The 21,775-nt window shown below is 38.6% G+C and overlaps 1 protein-coding gene and 1 long non-coding RNA gene across 4 annotated transcripts in view; one reads left to right on the forward strand and one right to left on the reverse strand.

Annotated features, from left to right (window-relative positions):
* Positions 1-1,493: 1,493 nt before the first annotated feature.
* The window catches only part of LOC131784449 (sialin), a 33,706-nt gene continuing 13,424 nt past the window's right edge, over positions 1,494-21,775 (forward strand). For all 3 annotated transcript variants that reach the window (XR_010717629.1, XM_066167585.1, XM_059101252.2), the window contains exons 1-7: positions 1,494-1,753; positions 6,008-6,041; positions 7,447-7,646; positions 8,678-8,765; positions 9,536-9,631; positions 20,308-20,444; positions 21,015-21,164. Coding sequence is in view for 2 of the 3 variants with exons in the window: in XM_066167585.1 (XP_066023682.1) it covers positions 1,508-1,753; positions 6,008-6,041; positions 7,447-7,646; positions 8,678-8,765; positions 9,536-9,631; positions 20,308-20,444; positions 21,015-21,164 (951 nt within the window). In the remaining variant the exon portion in view is untranslated. The remainder of the gene's footprint in view (positions 1,754-6,007; positions 6,042-7,446; positions 7,647-8,677; positions 8,766-9,535; positions 9,632-20,307; positions 20,445-21,014; positions 21,165-21,775) is intronic.
* LOC136281253 (uncharacterized) lies at positions 2,252-4,489 on the reverse strand. The gene is made up of 2 exons (XR_010717630.1): positions 4,382-4,489; positions 2,252-3,580 (listed from the first exon to the last, which is right to left on the reverse strand). It is a non-coding gene; the product is annotated as an uncharacterized lncRNA (long non-coding RNA).

Below are 21,775 nucleotides of genomic sequence, written 5' to 3' on the forward strand. Positions count from 1 at the left end.
GATGTGAAAAGATTACAAGAACCGCCAAACGTCTCGTTTCTTCTTTATTTCTTTTGTGTGTTTCGTGCCTTTCATGAGTCACCAATCGTAAGTGACAAACCATGAAGCCTCACAAATGAGTGAATAGAAAAAAAGGGATTTGGGCTAACCCAAGTTGTGCAGAGGAAAATAACCTCTTGAAAATTGTCCTCATACGAACCTTAATTCCATCCGGGATACCGCTATTTTGATTCTTCCAAAAGAAATTAACTGTATTGTTTTCAAAATGACTGCGCCCAAATCTGGGAGGGTCAACGGGGGGTCAACAGGCGGAAAAACAGGGGGGTCAACAGGAGGTCAACAGGGGTATGTAAATTCGGCTACCACCATTACTATCGTTGGAAGTGTTAGATCTGCCGATCCAGCCTCATTTTCATTCAAATCTTTGTTGCATTAAAAGACCCTTAAAACTTTCCGTGATATAAATTGACTGCAAAATGAGAGTCTACATGTATTTTCATATCTGTTTCGCCTTCTACGACATTTCGATTTTACCCTTTTTATAATCATCTCCGGTTTTTCCGGTGCTGAAAATTTACTGAAATTAACTCTAAAGAACACCAACATACCGAGTGAGCCCGACCAAATAGCGATGTGATCCACATTCCCAACTTTTAAACAAACAGAATGCGGAATTCTTCCTGAAATTAAAAATCCGCAATCCGTGAGTATTTTGTTTCCAAATCCTCCTGCATACATAAGCCTACTTCGTTACTTCTGGTTGAAAAGATATTGACAAAAACTGATCATAGTTTACGCACTTTTAATTCTTATCAAAAAAATTAACAGCGGGGCACTTAAACCTTGACAGCCTTGCAGGCTTTAGATCATAGGATGGCGGAAAAACCAAGCGAGCGAAAAGACAACACAGCGGTCAAACGCACAGCACGCGTAAATACGTCGAGCTCGGTTTTTCCGCGCAAACTTTTAAAGGAAAACATAACAAAAAACCAAAGTAATGCACAAATTGCGAAAAGAAAATGAATCATCTGTAAGAATATATAAAAATTAACAAATGTAAAGAAAAGGAAGGAACACAGTCATAAGGAACACTAAAATTTGAGGTATTGTTGACTGCTTGTTTTAAATTTCAAGCCAAATCAAAAGTCATTCTCTTTGAAGTCGCCTTGAATTACGGACTCGTGTGGGTTTTTTAAAAAATTCATCAACTTGGTAAGCAAGATGATTGAACTTGTCGGCCAAGCGCCGTTCGTCTGCAATTTCACTCGTCACCTGAAAGAAGCTAGACTGGATTAATTCATTGACAGATTTGGCATATTTACAGTTTATCCGCGTGGAGAGTTGGAGGAACATAGACAGACAGTTGCCCAACAGGGGGTTGTCTAGAGCGTTTCGTCCCAATTATTTCCCATAATCCAGGATAGGCCGCGGATTTCGAAAAAATATGTTATCATTCTGTCATTCTCATGATCAACACGAGGTAGTTTGATAATAACACATTTTTCCAATGGACGAAAGTTCACCCATTCTTGATCAAACCTCTAGCAAATCTCGCCGAAATTCAGGATGTTATTTACCCTGTCGATACGTGCTAGCAATGTTGGCTTGCGCAGGTTTTTCTGTGGTTTACCTGTTACGAGTGAACTTGAGTGTGGCTTTGGTTGCAATGGTTAATTCGACTTATGCTAATTCGAAGGCTTCTGCGAATAATCCTGAATGTCAAAGAAACACATCAAAAACATCTACAGAAAAGGTAGGTGTGCGTACCTTATGCAATCGTTAAAGGACTTAATTGATTTGGCCCAACCAGTGTTTGATTGTGTGGGATTTTTTGTGTGAAAAATACATATGTATGTGAAGGTATCAACGATAAAAAGAATTATTTTCTTCTTTGTGTCGCGATGATGATGTCTTAAAGAGCGTGTCCACGAGAGCACTGGGCAGCCGTGCTACATACCATCTCACCGATTTCAGTGAAACTTTGCCAGTTTAAAGGGTCTACCCCAAAACTCAAAAAGACAAAATGGTTTCTGTTTTGGTTTTTTCCAGGGGGAGATAGACCCCCCTCCCCGGTTTTTCTGGGTTTTCACAAAGGAAATCGACTCAAAATAGGTAAAATGTTTGAAGCTCTCACTGCGATGGTATTTAACCAATTACTCTGAGAGTTTGCGCACCTATTATTGCACCTTTAGTAAATGTCTGACGCAAATATGAGTCAATTTTTACTTCTCATGAAAGGTCACGCAGTTAATCAATCAATCAATCAATAAACTTTATTTACCCTCGAATTTACAGTGTAACTGTAGGCCATTTTACAGTTGTGTACTTAGTTGCCAAGCCTTTGATTTGGAGTGAGGCTGAAGGTGACCTTGTTGTGATAGAGACCAGTATCTAGTTTGCATGATAACAAAGTAATTTGCATTTGAAAAGCAGCAAGGTTTGTATCATAACAGGGTCACCCTTAGCCTCATTCCTGTACAAAGGCTTGGCAACCAAGCACACAACTGTAAAATGGACTATTCCAAGATATTGCTGCCAAGTAACTTAAGGAATCGATACCATTAGAAGTGGTCTGTGGTTTAGGAAAACAGAGTATATTATGTCCTCTTAAAAAATAGGTGCTAGAGCGCAAGTGAAACATATTTTTTAAATATCTTGGATAATCAGAAAAATGTAGACATTTAAAAATAGTAAGAATCATGTTTTGTAAACGCTTGTCTTTAAGGTTTACAGTTCCTGCCCTTTTAAGTAAATTATTGTATTCAGAGTAAAAATCCTTGAAAATAAATCGAAGAATACGTTTGTTTAAAAGATCCAATTTATCAGAATCTTGTTTACTAGAGAAATGCCACACCATAGAACAATAATAAAAGTGAGGAAGTATAAATGCCTTATAAAGACATAGCATGGTTTCAGTAGACATCAGTTTGCCGAACCTTGTCATAACGCTAAACTGATTGTTTACATATAGAGGACACAAGTTGCTTAAACGTAAGATCTTTATCAATTGTAACGCCAAAAAGTTCCACTGAGTCATTTAGTGAGAAATTAAACTGATGATTAGTTTTTCCTTGTATCAGCCCTTGGTGTTTGCTGGGATTTGCTATCATTCCATTGATCTCATACCAGGCATTTGCTGAGCTTACCTCACGCGAGATACGCCTTTCCAAAGATACCGGCTACGTATCGGCAGTGTAGAGTTGACCATCATCTGCATACATATTTAATTGTAAAGTTTTAATTTGTAGGAATAAATCATTTATAAAAATATTAAAAAACATTGGTCCAAGAACACTGCCTTGAGGTACTCCTCGCCTGACTTCTTGCCAACCAGAGCTTGTATCACCTACTTTCACCCGCTGCATCCTACCGCGTAAATAATCTTTAAGAAGCATACAACTTCTACTGCTGACACCATAAGCCTTCAGCTTAGGCAGCAAAAGTCCATGCGGTATGGTGTCAAAAGCCTCAGATAAATCCATTGATATCACTGCAACAATTTGTTTGTTATCCAGACTACGCTTCCAATCTTCTGTTAACTTCATTAACGAGGTTTCACAGCCATAGTGTCTCCTATACGCTGAGATGTAGTCAGACAATAGTTCAGTGTAGAACTGGTCTAGTTGAAAAGCAAGGAGTTTCTCAAAAACATTATTTAGGGCCGGTTAAACAGTAACTGGTCGATAATTTTCTCTACTCAGTTCATCATTTTTCTTAAAAAGAGGTGTTACCTGCCCCATTTTCCATCGAGAAGGATATTTACATTGTCTGATCGATTCATTCATTAACTCTGCTAGTGGACCAGATATCACAGAAGCGGATTCCCTAAAAAGCCGCAGTGTACCTCGTATAACACCTATTTACAAGATGGCGGCGATTTGCCGCAATGGATGATACCAGAAACATACACACTGGTCTCATTTGCTCGGTTTCTGAAACCGATAATACATTAAGGTCATTATATTCCCTTCCAAGAAGGCCAGGACCAAGTAGATGACAGCACAGCAATTGTGAGAGGAGAAATAAGACCGTTTCAACGGAGCCGTGACATGCACGTGTTTGCGCAATGCTAATGACATGATATTATCACGTTACAAATACTATTTCTGCGTGGAATTTCTTGATGGTGGAAAGTGGAAAAAACATTTTGTTTCGCACCACGGGGTCGGGTACTACTGGTTTTGAAGATTCACCAGGAAAATAAAGTCCTCGGGGTTTACAAATTTTTTGAACGAGTTTATTCAGCCAGTTTTCTCTTACACACGCGCTAGCTAGTCAACTGAAAGCAAAAAATACACGTGAGGATCGCCTATATCGGATATAACAAAAACAGAAGCGACAAAAAGGCTTTCTGGAATACGTACAATAGTTATATACTCACAATTCTGTAAGGCGTTATCCCGCTTAAGACGCGATATTTTCCAGTCCTTGCACAAAGGCAGAAAACACACTTTTCGAATAAAGCACAGTCCTTTCAACCTGATATCGGTTCCCAACTGCCGATTTCTTAATCTAACTCACGTATATGAACTAATCTTGACAGCCCATGATATCTTAGGTAAACAAAAAAAATGCTTTATCTTAAATAAACAAAACATGCTTGATTAAAAAACATCTGTCGGTGAAGTACAAAACACATTTTCAGTCTTATTTTCTGGAAACATGGCGCAGTTAATTAATTTTATGGGGCTATTGATATTTCCTTTCTTTTTTGAGGGGGGACAGAGTTTCCCGTCATCCGCGATCTGGAAAAGCTGAAGTTATTACTCACGGGAACTTGAACGTCGACAAGCATGCGACGTGTGACTTAAAAATCTCCTCTCCTGTTACAGTTTTCTTATTGTGAACTGTGCGATTATGATAATAAACAATCAAGTTACAGACTGATGAATATTTTGTTCTGTACAGGAGCCCTATTTACTGATTTTAGGAAATCTCCAAAGTAATAAACGACATAAGAAAGAAACGCTACGATTTTTCGCCTACATGCATCTCTCTAAACGTGAAATTTTCTATTCCTACGAAATATCTCGAAAGTTTTTCACATTTTTTTTGGCTTTCTTGATCAATCATCTTGTATAAAGAGCTAAAAAATGTAGGTTTATTGAATTAGCTGACCGGCTGGAGCCAGAATTGCGTGACAGGTGTAGTTGAGAGAAACTTGTCACAGACGCAGATTTTAAAAGGCATCCAAGACAAAAATACGGTAGTGCCCAAAGATATTTTGGATGGTTTTCAGAGATGAAATGATTGGTTATAAAGGGGAATCACGATTAGAGTTGTAGCTTTCTGGCAAGGGGAGATATTTGACCTCAAAGTTGTCAAATATTTGGAAAATATTCGAAAAATAGTAAAAATACTATATAAATATAAATACTATATAAATATAAATAGTCGAAAAGTCTAAAAACAGAGTCGTTTATTTGCCTCTGTTGATTGATAAGCCGTAGATCAAATTAACTGATACTTGCGGCTGACATTATTTAAGGATGTAAAAATATGTGTGCCAACCCTCAGAGTAATACCATCGCAGTGAGAGCTTCATACATTTTACCTTTTTTGAGGCGATTTCCTTGGTGAAAATCAAGAAAAACCAGGGGGGGTGGTCTATCTCCCCTCGGAAAAAACCAAAACAGAAACCACTTTGTCTTTTTGAGTTTTGGGGGAGACCCTTTAAACTAGCAAAGTTCATTGAAATCAGTGAGATGGTATGTAGCACAACTGCCCAGTACTCTCGCGGACACACTCTTAAATCTCGGCAATGTTCAACTTCCGTCGTAGTTATAGTTTGGTTTTGTCACGCAACGTGCGTCAGCAACATCTCGTTGCGTGACAAGACCTGCTAACAGTTGCTTTATTCTCATGAATGACAACAAATTTTAACTTCCCAGGTTATTTATTTATTTATTTAATAATTAAACGACGATTTCTTCCGGCGGTGAAGGTTTCCTTCAACATAATATTTACTGTTCTGATGGCAAATGAACTGCATGCTGTTATATTGCAGGAGGGAGAGTTTGAGTGGGATCAGGAGACACAAGGTGGGATTATGACTTGATCAGTAAATTGATTAACTCTCAAAAGTGATCAACATGAAACTTCTCCCTATAATACCCTTACATTATCCAGCAAACAGGTAATGAGAATCTTCAAACTTATCAGGTAGAAGCTGCTATCTTGATCTAACACCAAATTCTCATAGCTAATTTACAAGGAAATATGTAGCAGCCAGAGGGGAGAATTAATAATCAGATCTTGGGAGTTAAAGGGTTGATAAATCAAATCTTCCCAGTTAAAAGTTGATCCTTGAATTCCCTGGAATATTTAACATGTAACTTCTCCCGATAATATCCATGTCCTATCCAGCAAACATGTTGAGAGAATATGCAAACTTATCAGGTAGAGGTTGTTATCTTGATCTAACATCAAATTCTAATTTACAATGAAATGTATAGCAGCTACACAGAAGAATTAATAATCAGATCTTGAGAGTTTAAGGGTTAAGTAAATTAGTACATGACAACTGAAATTAACAGCATTGAAGGAAGAAAGTCATTTGTCAATGTTTGAGTGGTTGAGATGTGTTTTGTCCTCTGGAAGTGACTCATGAATCACACTTTCAAAATCATGAAAAATCCTAATTTCTGTTTGTTAGTTCAACTGAATTCTATCCTTTTTTTATTTTGTTGAATATATAGAATGGAAAAGGGATTCTTAAGAATTCCCATTGTATGATCTGATAAAAGGTGTAGCCCATATCTTAACAACTATTTGTGTACCAGCCCTGACAATTTGTGCAGTGATGTACATGCAGTTTTGTGTGATTATGTCAACATACCCTATGTATACTAATCATTCCCTCACATGTTTTGTCCCACGGCAACATAAATGTTGCTGAATTGGATTGTGAGATATTCCATAACACTCTACATCCATGTTGTTTTGGATACTCAATATTTATAGAAAACTGAATTATTCACATATTTTGATTGTTTTTTTTTTTTGGGGGGGGGGGATAATCTATTTAAGAACAGGAGTATAGATATTAACCACAATTTGCTTTTTTATTAAACAAACAGACGCCTTGTTGTGGTGGTTCTGTACAGTAATAAATCATGGAAGACTCCAAAATGTGATAAGAACATCTGTTCAATGACACACTCAGCTGTATCCTATATGCTACAACGTCATCTGTGATCTGTTACTGAACAGGCACACAGCAAAATTGAATCTCTTAATATGCACATAATATGGTACATATTACATGTAACTTGTGTTTTTTTATTTAACTTTGTGTGCACTTATAAAGCAATACCTTAGTTCCTTTTGGCACCAAGTAAATGGAGATTTTTCTCCTTAGGTGATTCATGTACGTGTAGGTCATTTTGTTATTTGCAATGCTCAAGCAGATAAGGTAAATACAACTCATTTAATTTTTGTTGGCAGGACTCATCTTGGGGTCTTTTTTTTATGGTTATGTTATCACTCAAGTGCCTGGTGGCTGGTTAGCTGCACGAGTTGGGGCCAAGTACCTATTTGGTTTTGGAGTACTTTTTACATCAATATTGACATTGTTTACCCCTGCTGCTGCAAATCACAGTGTTGGGATGTTTATTCTAGTCAGAATATTGGAGGGGTTTGGAGAGGTCAGTTTTTTGAATTTGTAAAATTGCAACTACTTTAATTAGGGTGTTAATTTCACCAAAATCAGATTCACTGATGTAAACATTTTTTATCAGCTGATTTAGAGGGTAAGGTGTATAGTGACAATTGAAGGGTTAACACATTTATTATGTGTAATTATTTGCTTCTACTTTGAGTTATTTACTATACTTCACATGTGGAACTGCTTACATTGAGCTATCAGGTCAAAGAAACTGATTTACTTTGCTTTTGAAGGAAGAACAAAAGAGACAAACAATTTAAGTGGAACTTTTGGATAAGGAAATGTTTAATGCACCCAGGAAAAAGAAATGGTAGAGACACTTTAATAGTTGTCTTTTCAGTTCTTTCTATGAATAACAAATTTTATGAAATAAATGAGATAAATATACTTAGTGCCCTGATTGCTCAAAGAAATGATTGTTCATTCCTCCACTTAACACATTATTAATTTTACTTTTTTAAGGCAAAAGGCTGCACTTCCTATCAGTTTACCTAGGTAATAACCAACAGAGGATAATTCGGGAGATCACTGAAAAAGTTTGTAAACCTTGTGATTTGCAAACTTTTCTCATGTTCTCCCAACATCCCTGTGGGTTATTACACCAGTAAACTGAGAGAAAGTGCAATCAATTGCTTAAATAATCTTTGTCAGAGGTCACTATCACAAATTGGTCATTTCTGCTGGTTTGTCACATTTTAGTTAAAATGATTCTGGAATTTCGTTCTGCAGATGAACTGCAGCCATCAGGTGATAAATTAGAAGTGATTAGTTCATCAATAGTTCATTATATTTTTAACTTTGATTTCGATTGTGAGGGAAAAACTTCAAATGGTCTGATTATAAACTTTGTTGCTAATTTTCAGTTTAGGAAAAGATGTATTGCTGTACAGTAAACTAAAATAGGAGTTTACACTGGTTTCTAAATGATCATTATGATGATAATTATAATAATTAAATCATGATTATAAATAAATATAATAATTTATTGGCCAACCATATTGATCACTACAGGGTGTGACCTTCCCAGCCATGCATACCATGTGGAGTAACTGGGCTCCACCTTTAGAGAGAAGCAAGCTTGGCACCTTGTCTTATTCAGGTAATAATTTTTTAGACAACTATTACCCTGAAAATTAAAGTTTTATATCCTAGGGTATTGATAAAGAAAAGTCGGCCTTGGACATGTAAAATTAAAATTGATAGGTTAATTTAACCTTTCTCTACAAATACACTGCTGTACTCGTATGAAAATAGCAGTATGTTAATCCCTGGATCATTGATACAACTAATAAAATTCTGTTATACTCCTATTGGGTACAGCATACTTTGTTCCCCAAGATTATAGTCCCCTTTCAACAATGTAGACATTTTTTATTGCCTTATGCATACCCTAATGTTACAATGAAGCAGTCCTGTAGACCTGTAGACAGAATAATGATTACTGTAATTCTAAAAGTGTAACACCCAGAGGTGTTTTAAACATATGGCCATAGCTGTATTGGGGTAAAGTAAATTAATGTTCCGTTCAAAATTTTTTTTTTTTACTCTCACTCTGATGTTGTGAGGGATTGAATGCAAATGTTCCAGGCTGTATATGTATATAAAGTTTTAATTGAATGTGTTCTGAATTTATACTATGCCTTAATTTTTAGCCTCATTAACACCGTGTCTAATTGCCTTTTCCCTTTTTCCCTGGGGATAATTTATAATAGAAAATGCATCATACAAGTTTCTAAGAGTTTATACATGTATTTACTGGAAAGCAGATACACCTTTTACAAATATTTAATGGAGTGAGCTTCTGTTCAAACCTTTTTGTGAATTTTAAGCACTTCATACATTTACTTTCCTGTTTTTCCACAATAACAGGCACTCGCATTGGGACAGTTATTGGTTTGCCATTGGCTGGTGTGCTCTGTGCATCTGATCTTTGGGGAGGATGGCCATCTGTATTTTACATTTATGGTATGTACATTTACACCCCTGTATGCATTTGAAACTGATAAATAATGGTAATAAGACCGAGTGGAGTCCTCTTTGGTCTTTAATCATAGGAGTGATAAACAAAATTGAACAACTGCAAAGTAGGCGTCAGATTTGTTCATCACAGGTATGATTACAGACGGGATTGGATGACACAAAGTCCTGTTATCAATTAATCATAACTATAATGACAAAATTTGAGAAAGAAAATAAACATAGATGATAGGTTTTCAGGAAAAAGGCAAAAATTTATTGTAACTCGGCAAAATGTGGGACAACAGCGTGCGCACATGACACATTCTGACCATGTTATAATTACCTGTAAACTACAAACTCAGTAAACCACAACAACTGCATTTTATGACCAAATAAGGAAACAAGTAACGTCACATGTGACGCAGGACTAACTTATCGTAACATCTCCCTTCTTTTGGAGTAAGCTAACTTCCCAAAGAAACATATAAACATAAATTTAATGTCTTCAAATTGAAAAGGAGATTACTAAAATATAATTTAAAAAAGGAACAAAACAAATGGAACTTAGTGCAAGACTAAAGGTTGAAAGTCCTTATTCAAGTTAATGTCCGATAGTCAATTTTTCTAATATGAACACTGCAAGTTCTCTTGAGCTGAAGTCAATTTTCATATGATAAACTACACAACAAAGTCACTGAACCTCGAGGATGGCTTTACAACTCTGGTGCGAGTTTTCTTCACTGGAACAGTTTGTGATGTCAATATTGGCTTTGGTTCATGATTAGCTGAATTGACATCTTGCTTTAAAGGCTAGTTTACATGCAAGCATGCATGCAGTCTTTGAAAGCTGGCTGTCACTGCTTTCAACTGGTTTGGGTTGTTCAGCTGGTTGTGCAGCTGGCTTCAGAAATTCCCGATTTCAAAGGAATGCTTGATTGTCCTGAACCGGCTTTTACTACATAGGACCTGCCTGATAGCCTCTTAATACAGGTACCCGTTTTCCAGCTTTGATTCCTCTGCAGAGGTGCCACTCTTACCTCTTGCCCAACTTGTAATTCTGATGGGGTGCGCGATATGCGATCATGGTACCACTAAGCCTTTTGCCTTTTCAATTTCAGCTTTGCATTCACATTTTCTGGAATCTTGGGGTACAGTAGGTTAGCTGTAGTAAGGTTCTAGTGCATCTAGATATCAATCTCTGTGCAGGGCTACTTTCCAGGAACTCTGTTAGTGTGTTGTGTTGGTCCAATAGGGCTAACCACAGGTCTTTGTTGTCTTTGAGAGATTTTCTGAACAAAGACTTGACAATTTTCACAGCAGACTCTGCCTTTCCGTTGGATCTGTGATAATGCAGGGAAGAAGATACGTGAGTAAACTCCCAATCGACTGAAAACTGATGGAACTCATGGCTCGTAAACTGAAGAGCGTTGTCTGGAATGCCATGTCGGCTGAATTGTTCCTTAAAGAGTTCAATTTCAGAACTGAAAGTGTTTTCCTTCAATTTTGTACTTCCATGAAATCCAAGTAGAAGTCAACAAGCACGATGTATTCTTTGCCATGAAGTCTGAACTGGTCAGCAGCGACTCGACTCCATGGGCGGTCAGGAAGTTCATGGCTTTGCATTTGGAGCTTCTGATTCTTAGCTTGAAACTCGTTGCAAATTGAACATTGTTTGATTTGGTCACTCACTTCTGTATTCATGCCAGGCCAGAATACAGTGTCTCTAGCTTTACGTAGGCAAGCCTCTACTCCTAAATGGCTGGAATGAATTCTGGATATCACTTCAGGTCTCAGTAACTGAGGGATGACTACTCTGAAGCCTTTAAAAAGAACGTGCTAGATATTGATTGAATCTTTCACAAGCAAAAACTTTTCCCAGACATTCTTTCTCTATGGTTGCATATCTTTGTTCTGTTGGTGAGAGTTCTGGACGTGAAGGTGTAGAATTTAAGGACCGGGTATTGAATAACTAAGCGCTGAATAGTGGCAAAAGCTTCATCATGCTGTTTGGCCCAGGTGAAATGGTCAGTTGTAAGCTCTCTTAAAGATGCTGACACATCTGAAAGCTTTGGTAAAAATTTAGATAGATAGTTGACAAAAACAAGCAAGGTAAGAACTTCAGGCCTCGTTGTTAGCTTAAGCGTGTTCTTGATGGCAGTAACTTTATCGTCCTCCGGTTTCAGTCCATCCCTTGAAATCACATGGCCCATGGATTTAACTTCTGCTTGTCGAAGCTTTGTTCTTGTTGAGTTTCAGATGGACTTGTTTGGCTCATTCAAGTAGGCGGACCACATTCTGATCATGATTAAGAAGGGCTTCCGAGTCGGTTTCACCATAACCAACAACAAGACAACTCTGATGACTTTCACACCAAGCAGGTCGGCGAGACATTTTTGTAGTCTGCTTTCAAAGACTTCTGGGGCTAAACTTATACCAAAGGGCATTCTTAAGTGACAGTGTCTTCCTAAGGGTGTCCAGAAAGTGGTGAGTTTACTACACTCTTGGTCAACGCCAACTTGATAGAATCCATCTTTTGCATCGAAGGAACTGAAGATTCTAGCTTTGTTGGGCTCTAGTAACAGTTCTTCAAACGTCGGCATTCGAAATTTGGGGCGTTGTATGGCGCAGTTCAGGTCTTTTTGGGTCTAAACAGATTCGAATCTTCTGAGGTTTGGCAACTATTACCATATTACTGATCCACTCTGAGGGTTCCACCGCTTCCTTAATAATGCCTTCCTCTTTCAACTCTAGAATCTTGTTCTTAACTTCTTTTTGTAGTGCAACTGGCACGCGACGAGGGGAATGTTGTACTGGTTAAAACTTGGGTCTACCACAATCTCTGCGTCTCCAATATGTCCTAAAATATAATCCAGTGAAAACTTCATGATACTTGCTCAACAGTTCTTCCTTTGACAGACATTTTTGTGGTAGAGTCTCGCTTATCTAACGTACATTCTCGGGGATGCTGACATTTAGGAGGATGAGTTGCAACTTTTCACAGGTTTCAGCCGATAGCAAGGGCTTATATTTGTGTTTTATGACTTGAAACAGACTTTATGACTTTATGACTTGCACAAGGCTAGAGGACCTAATGAAACACCTCCCTTTCGACCAATAGTATCTTCAATAGGTACCTACAATTACAATTTATCTAAATTCCTTTGTAATCTTCTCGAGCCACATGTCCCACATGAATACAACGTCCGCGACACGTTCTCTTTTGTACATGAAATCAACCAATTATCTACCTCAGGGAAATTCATGGTATCTTTCGATGTCGAGAGCTTATTCACTAGTATACCTCTCGATGAGTGCATAGATATTGCGATTAGGTATATTTATCAAGGTAACCCTGGTCTTAAGATAAACGCCGCTGACCTAAGAAGGCTTTTTGCCTTTGCGACAGCTGAAACCGGTTTTCTGTTTGCGGGAGTGTTTTACGATCAGATCGATGGAGTTGCCATGGGGTCCCCACTTGCTCCAGTACTTGCAAATCTCTTTATGGGACATCATGAAAAAACCTGGTTAGACAACTATTCATTATCTGAAGTTGTTTTCTACAGACGCTATGTCGATGACACCTTCTGTTTGTTCAATAATGAGAAGGACGCGGTATTGTTCTTTGATTATTTAAACACCAGACACCCTAGTATTCGCTTCACAATGGAAAAGGAAATTAATGAGAAATTATCGTTCTTAGACATACTGATTGACAACAGTAATCCATCCATAATTACTAGCGTCTACCGCAAGAAGACGTTTACTGGTCTTCTGACGAATTATTTTAGCTTCACTCCTATGATGTACAAATTAGGTTTAATAAGAACTTTGGTTGACAGAGTATATAAGATCAATAATTCCTGGGTTGGTTTCCACAAGGATGTACAAAAACTTATTTTCTTGCTACGGAAAAATTGTTTCCCTTCCAGCGTCATAGACAGGATTATCTCAAGACATCTGGCCAAGAGCTATAATCCTTCTCCCACGCATAACGCCACATTAAACTCCGGAAACCCTTCTTCGCATTATTTTAAACTTCCTTATGTTGGGCGGTTTTCTGACATCGCTCAAACCAAGTTAAGGCATCTACTGAAACGTTATTGTAGACCTGATTTAGATATTAAGTTAGTCTTCAATACGTTCAAGCTCAGAAACTTGTTCAGTGTGAAAGATTCAGTACCACCAGGTCTACGTTCGCGTGTCGTTTATAAATTTTCATGTGCTGGCTGTAATGCCAGTTATATTGGTGAGACCACTCGCCACATCTGTACACGGGTTCGTGAGCACCTCTTGTCTGACAAAACTTCACACATTTACAAGCACCTACAATCATCAAAGGCCTGTCTCGACTCTTGTGGTACAGAATGTTTCACCATTTTAGATTCTGCCGCTTCGAAATACAAAATTAAGATCAAAGAGGCATTGCATATTAAGTGGGACAAACCCATCCTTAATCAGCAATTGAAGCATCTAGAGTTGTCTCTTTCCTTTTGATTCTGTCATCATAATAATTTTTCTTATTATGATCATTATTTTTCTTTTCTCCTTCTTTCCCCATCTGGCGCGTGCTATGTCACGTTTTTTCGTATTTAATATTCAAATTGTAACGTAAACAATATGACGTAATTTGTAACGTAATCTCATATAAATTCAAATGTACAACCGTTAAAATCGCATTTACAACTGAAGATGACATAAGAATGTCGAAACATGTCTTGCAAACTAAAAGTTGTGGTTTCTTTATTAAGAATTATTGCCACTCTGCTGTCTTTACGTCCTTTTGGAAACTTCAGAATCTATTGTTTGCCATTGTGTCTGACATGTAAGTCGCACTCACCAACTGGCGTTAAAGTTGTACCACCACAGAGCTTCAGCTTAACTGAGGAGCTGTTCATGGGTGGGTCTCTTAACTGTGTGATAGCTGAGAGGTCGTCCAAGCCAATTACATAACATGTAGCGCCAGTGTCTATTTGACATGCTAAGGTTGTAGTGAAGTCTTCTTTAGCTGATTTGAAGAAACTGATCTCTGCAAGCCACTGTTTTGCTTTAGTTTGAACTAGAGACACAGTTTCCACTTGCAAACAGCTTTAATCAGGACTGTCATCCTCGTCTTCTTCGAATTGTTGAATATTCTTTGATGATTGGCATACAGACGCAAAATGGCCCTTTTTTTGACTGCACGTTTTCTTGAACGCGGAACACTCTGTTCTTCTTTCAGGATGTGGTTTACGACCGCAATACTTACAGGTCGGTTCCAAACAACCTTCCGATTTCTTTTTTCTGACTTCTTCTCTAAATTCGACGATCTTCCTCAATCTCTCTTCTTACTACGACTTCTATAGGGAAATTTCTTCTCGCTAAATTTCTTTACGTCTTCTGTCTTGTTGTCTCCTGCACCTACTATCGTCTTGATTTGCTGCGAGGCGATTTCACTCGTTTTGCACATCTGTATGGCTTTCTTCAAGTCCAGGGATTTTTCCCTCAAGAATCTCACCTTGTCACCTTGATTCTTTAAGCCAATGACGAGCCTGCCCCTGATAAGCTTATCTGTTAGTGCACCGTATTCGCAGGACGCGGCTAATTTTCTCAGACGTGTGATATAACTTTGGACAGATTCTTCGCTTTGCTGCACACACGTATTAAAAACATACCGTTCGTACACCAAATTTCTGCTGGGCTTGAAGTAGCTTTCCAAGGCTTCTAAACATTTGTCGAGTTTCCTCTTATCTTCCTCTGCAAGGTTTAGGTTGAGTAGAATCTGAAGACATTCTTTGCCCATCGATGAACGCAAAGTCGCTAAACGGACCGATTCTTCTCGCTTATCGAGGCCTATTGCTGTCTCATAGTCGCTCCATTGCTGCTTGAAAAAATCCTAGTTACCTGTAACGTCACCGTGACAGTTCATAGGACTTGGCAGCGGAAAATTAGGAGAAATAACTTGAGGATAATATGGGGTGGCAGGTTGAACTGAGTTAGGTGCTGCCGTTGATGGCGCGTCGATTTGCGTGCCCGACTCCAGAGTTTAACTTATGTGCGAGCCCGCGAGCCGGAGCCGTTTTTTGGGAGCCTCGAGCCTCTCCTTACGAGCCAGTGTTTTTTTTCCGTATCTTTCCATTTTCTCTCCTTTCTTTGTTCTAACAGTCTTTGGCTCCTCTCCAAAAAGCGTTTGAAGGTAAAAATCTAAAAATATTACATAAACAAACTATAGCATAGAAAGTGGTTTGTACCCTATTCACGCACTGATGCGCTCATTTACAACCTGGGAGGATTTATTGCTGCCGTGGCATCAGCGTAAGCAGTAGCAATTTTTTTCAGCATCTGAGAATCTTTGGTACATTGGATCGATGATTCGGGTGAAGAAACGGCCTACTAGAAATATTCCTATTACGACCCAGTCATCGGACAGCTCTTGGGAAAACCAAGATTTCAACCATTTAGCGACCTCCTTCTATCAATATCCAATCAGCATTTCTCTTAAAATTGATGAAACCCACATTCGGCCCGTTGTGTTGTTTCGAGGAAAAAGATCTTAACAGATAAGTTTGGCAGCTTTTTTGATTTCTTTGGTCGTTTTTACCGATCTGTTATGATGACCTGAAGTCGAGGAAGCAATTTGTGAAGGTCACGAGGCCTTCAGCGAGCATTCAGGAGCCCACAGTGCGCATTTCCGTCAATTTCTCCTTTGCTTTTCAGTCGACATGCATCCAAACAAATGCAAACAAATATCGATGACATCTTCACGGGGATCACACGCATTTACAAGTTCTAAACTATTACCGAGTCTAACGACGAGTTTCCGAAGGTGGTGTCTTTGCATTTTTGGTGATGCAATTTCGGGTAGTCCATGTAATGAAATCAGGACATTAACGGCTAATTATGTACGTGTAATTAGTGTTCATTATGTACGTCACTAATGAGATAAAAAAGTCTTGACTAACTGGAATAAACACAAGATCATACACAGTTCAGTCTGATTGATATCTCCGAAACTGGTGCCGAGACCCTTGTAAAAATGTCCAAGGAAGAACTGAAACACCACAAGGCAGTCAGAAGGGCATACAAAGGACGCTGTAACCAAGACATCAAACGCGCGGGGCGACTTCTGACTGATACCGATGCTACAAACATCACAGAACTGAAAGCAATTGCAGAGCGACTTTCAAGACGATTGGACGAAATAAAAGCCATGGATTCCGCGATCTTGAGCGCCCTAGCAAAGGACGAAGAGATTAGTGAAGAGGCAGATCACGCATTAACATTCCAAGACGGCATCCATTACTGGATCCTGAAAATTAAAGAATTTGTGACCGACGAGTACCAGCCGGTGAGTACGTTCCAAACTAAACCAGCAACTCGAGTCCACATCAACCTTCCAAAACTGCATATCCAACCATTTGACGGAAACCCACTCGAATGGCTGACGTTTTGGGATAGTTATAGTAACGCAGTACACAACAATCACGAACTGAACAACATTGACAAAATGAACTATTTGAAAGGACTGATAACTTGCAACGCAGCGCGCGCGATTTCAGGCTTGCCAATGACGTCACAAAACTACGAAAAAGCTATTGAAATGCTAAAAGAACGTTTTGGAAGGAAACAAGTTCTAATCAACGCGCATATGGAATCGCTTTCAAAAATCAGCGCGCCCTCAACTGATGTGCAGCAACTACGAAAATTTTACGATAGCTGCGAGAGCAACATTCGCGCGTTAGAAACGCTGGGAGTCCAGACAGATTCATATGGAAGTCTGTTAATTCCAATTCTGCTAAAGAAGTTACCAGAACAATTACGTTGTACAATATTCAGAACAAATTCTCAGGCAGATTGCTCCCTAAATGATTTACGAGCAGCGCTTTGTCATGAAATAGAAACAAGGGAAAAGAGTAAACTTACGCAAGAAAACGACACAAGCTCAGTCGTCGACGACGTGCTCGTACCCACAGTTGGCGCCTTACTCCCAAACACTCAACCGCGCCAAATACACAAGCCACCAAAAGGCTCCGATACGAATGGGAGGTTTGAGCTAAAACCATGCATATATTGCGACGGTAAACACCGTCACACCAATTGCTCAAAAGTAAAATCAACAAAAGAGAGAAAGACCATATTGGCGCAGAAAAATAAATGCCTTAACTGCCTCCGATCAGGCCACACAAGGTATCAATGTCGCTCAAAAGGAAGATGTCTAAATTGCGGGCTAAAACACCATACGTCGATCTGTGAACCAAGCGAGCCTAATCGAGATTCAAGCAAGAGAAACGAAAAACAAGAAGACCCACAAAACAGCAAAAACGTCACGTCCGCAATGACAACCTTAACAAGTACAACGACACATACAAATACACTAATGCAAACTGCACTGGTCACAGCAAGCGGACCAGCTACGAGTTGCCAAGCACGCATCCTTATCGATACCGGATCGCAAAAGACATTCATTACGCAATACCTCAAGAATAAGCTACATTTGAAAGCCGTTCAGAACGAGAAACTTTACCCTCTTGAAGTGTTAGCCGAGGAAGATAACCTACAAGGCTCTGAAGAGAAATTCAAGAACCATAAAGAAATTAGATCGACAGGCCAAAAACGAACACAACGAGCTGCTGCTCAACGAGCTGCAATAAAAATAAATGAGCTCTCTAAACTTAATGAACTTTAAATACTATTACTTTTTGACAGTGTAAATATCTATGATCGGCATTTTATGGCTGGCCCGGGAGGGTGTAATGAAATCAGTACATTAACGGCTAATTATGTACGTATAATTAGTGTTCATTATGTACGTCACTAATGAGATAAAAAAGTCTTGACTAACTGGAATAAACACAAGATCATACACAGTTCAGTCTGATTGATATCTCCGAAAGTCCAAACTATACTGTTAGAGTTAATATGTACTAAAAAGCGTTTGACAAAACCGTTAATTGCTGTTGTACATGTTCCAGAGAATAAATAAAGTTCCGTGACTGTTTTTCATTGTCATTTTAACAGTCATACATGTAAATAATGGTAGAACGTCGCCTCTCAATGAAAACTAGCAGTAACAGGGCCAAAAGTTCACTCATTGACTTAATAAAGTTTTCATGCGGGAACAAAACAAGCAATCCCAAGCGCGGAAGATAGCCCCATACTGCCGGCCAAGTAGTCAATCAGAAAACACGATTCCAGGTTTCGCTACCTCTTACCTGCTCGAGGAGTCAGCAATTAGTACTTAAACATCTGCGTAATTTTAATGAAAAACAAACCACTAAGTGGAACAAATTAAATGAAAACAAAACTTACCATCCAGGGGAGAAGATTCCACCATGTTTGCACTTTGCAGAACACATGTAGACCGCATGTAACTAAGACCATAAAAAGGCACTATGTCCATATTTGGATTTTTTGGCGGAAACTTTCGGGGCTCGCAAAAAAGGCTCTGGCTCGTTCAAAAAGGCTCAGGCTCGCAGGCTCGCACAAAAGCAACCTCCTCCCCCCGACTCCACGTGGTCGTTGTCTGACGGCATCTTGAGTTCTTCTCACATTTTGAGCCCAAGATTCTCTTTGAAATTACGAACGATAGAAGGGAACAGTATCGGCAAGGTACCTTCGGCGACTAATTTTCGAAAAAGGGTGCAGAATCCTCAAAAAATGTATCCCAATCCTGACACCATGTTATGACATGTAAACTACAAACTCAGTAAACCACAGCAACTGTATTTTATGAGCCAATAAGGAAACATTGATAACGTGACAAGTGACGCAGGACTAACTTATCGTAACTGTCCATTTATACAGTCATGATATATGTTAACTGTCCTATTACACTGTCCAATTACAAGCATGACACGTATCAGTGCTCAAATCAGACTGGTGACAACCAATCATGTTCGAGAATTCTGTTATAGTTTTGATTAATACGCTGATAAAAGTTACATCTTTTGATTTCTGAATTGAGCTCGTTAGTTTCAAGCACAAGTTTGTATTAATTGATATTAAACGCTTAATGACTAGAGTTGGGGAAACAAACTTGATTGTTTCCGGTGGAATCAGTTGTGATTTCTTAATATATATCACAACAAAGACATTTGAAGAAAAAATAAATTGCCATTGTATTGATGAATCATATGTAAGAGCACAAGAATTTACACCAAAATTCATAGGTAACACTGTACTGTTACCCTCTGATGTAGTAGACTTTGTCATTTGCTTGCTCAGAGACTTGGGATGGGAAACAGTTTTCTTGTTGGATATCATGGGACCCCTAAAGTAACCAACAAGAACCAGCACTGTTAGGTGAAAAATTCCAGCTTTATATAGCTGTAAAAAAACGATTTTTGTTCATGATTAATTCCGATCATACGATGGAAATACAATTGAAGTAATTTTCATTAGATAGCATGGATCAATTGCAAACAATTTAAATTGGGAACATGGAGAAGTTGTCACTGCAATGTCCAAGTTGGGGATCTCATGGGGTAAAAATTTGAATCAGCTTTAACCTTTTCTTCTTTAAATTTACTAGCAGGTCACTAGGAATAAAGGGAATGGTCACCATCTGAAAATCTAAGCTCTTGATTGTTAAACAAATTCTCTTTGTCAGCACCTCAGGAAATGCAAAGAGAACAATAAGGACAATATGCTTACTATGCTTACAGTACTTGTAAAAGGTTTAACAATTTCTTTTTCGTTGTTTATAGGAATGTTAGGTATTCTTTGGTTCATTATTTGGATGATCTTTGCTCATGAAAAACCAGCAAATCACCCCAGAATATCTAAGATCGAGAGAGATTACATTATATCAAGTATAGGTTCTGGACAGGACAACAAGAAAAGAGTATGGCAAATAAGTGTTGTTTTACTTTATTATCAAAGTGTATGCTTTGTATTCCAGACTTCAGACTTTGATTAATTTGTTTTTGTGTGTGTACCCTTAGCAGAAATGTATGTGAGTTTGAATTTTTCCATGGAACACATGGTGGCTTATAGTAGTTAGGGAGCAGGACTCCAGTTGAGAGGTCTGGGTCTGAGACTTGGCCTGGTCAATGTGTTGTGTTCTTTGGCAAAACGCTTTTCTCTCAGAGTAAATATTAACTCTCTCCACCCAGGAAAATAAATGGGTAAAGGCAAATTTTCAGGAAAGCCTAATGAATTGCAGGGGGCTAACCTTGCAATGGACTGACATCCCATCCAGGGGGGAGCAGTAAGACTCCTAGTCACCTCAGGAAATCAGGAAAAGCTAGGGCCATTTGATTTGAGCACAGACTTCAACTTTTTTTCTTTACCTGAATTGTTTCAGAGACCTTAAACTCACACGTTTCAGCTGACACAATTCAGCTGGCCACCTATTGTGGCATTTCAGTGTCCCTCACTGATTTTTAAATTATGTCCATTCTTTTCTTTACAGAATTATGGCATCCCTTGGTGTCATATATGGACATCACCAGCTGTTTGGGCCATCATTGTGGCACACTTTTGTACCAATTGGGGTTTTTATACTTTTCTTACCTGCTTGCCCTCTTACTTTAAAGAAATTCTTAATTTTTCAATTTCTAAGGTAAGTCTTTCATACCTCATAACATTTTTTATGTCAAAGCTTAAATATCAATAAGAAAATTAAACAAAATGGAAACTTTGCATTAGTCATAATTAAATGGACAAATGTAATATCATCCAGAGAGAAATCCATTTCACTTAATATGTACTTGAATATGCAGCTGCAATGATACACATTGAATACAGCAGGCACGTCAGATTTGCTTGTGTAAAGAAATAATTTTATTGCAGCAGGAAATAATTATCCATTTAACCCTGATGTAAATACCATCACTTTCGTTATTTCCTTCAACTTAAAAAATATTTACAGAAAATGTCTGGCTGATTGGCATGACATGCACATGCTAAAACTTCACAGCCCAGTTCACTTTTCTGACAATGTCAGGCCGCATTGAACCTCTTAGTCAGTATATGGGCTATGATTTGTCAAATTAGTGGGCAGTATCAGGGGCGAATCCAAGAATTTCTCAAAAGGGGGGGGGGGTTGTACACTATTGTCGTAACCTTTAACGCCAATGGTGTGGAACGCGAGTGACGGCCCCGTGCCTCTCCTTCCCCCCCCCCCTCCCCGCAAAAAAAAGCTTCCGATTTTTCCCTCTAAAGCACCATTTA

Source organism: Pocillopora verrucosa, chromosome 5 (assembly GCF_036669915.1).
Source record: "Pocillopora verrucosa isolate sample1 chromosome 5, ASM3666991v2, whole genome shotgun sequence".
Taxonomy (NCBI): domain Eukaryota; kingdom Metazoa; phylum Cnidaria; class Anthozoa; order Scleractinia; family Pocilloporidae; genus Pocillopora; species Pocillopora verrucosa.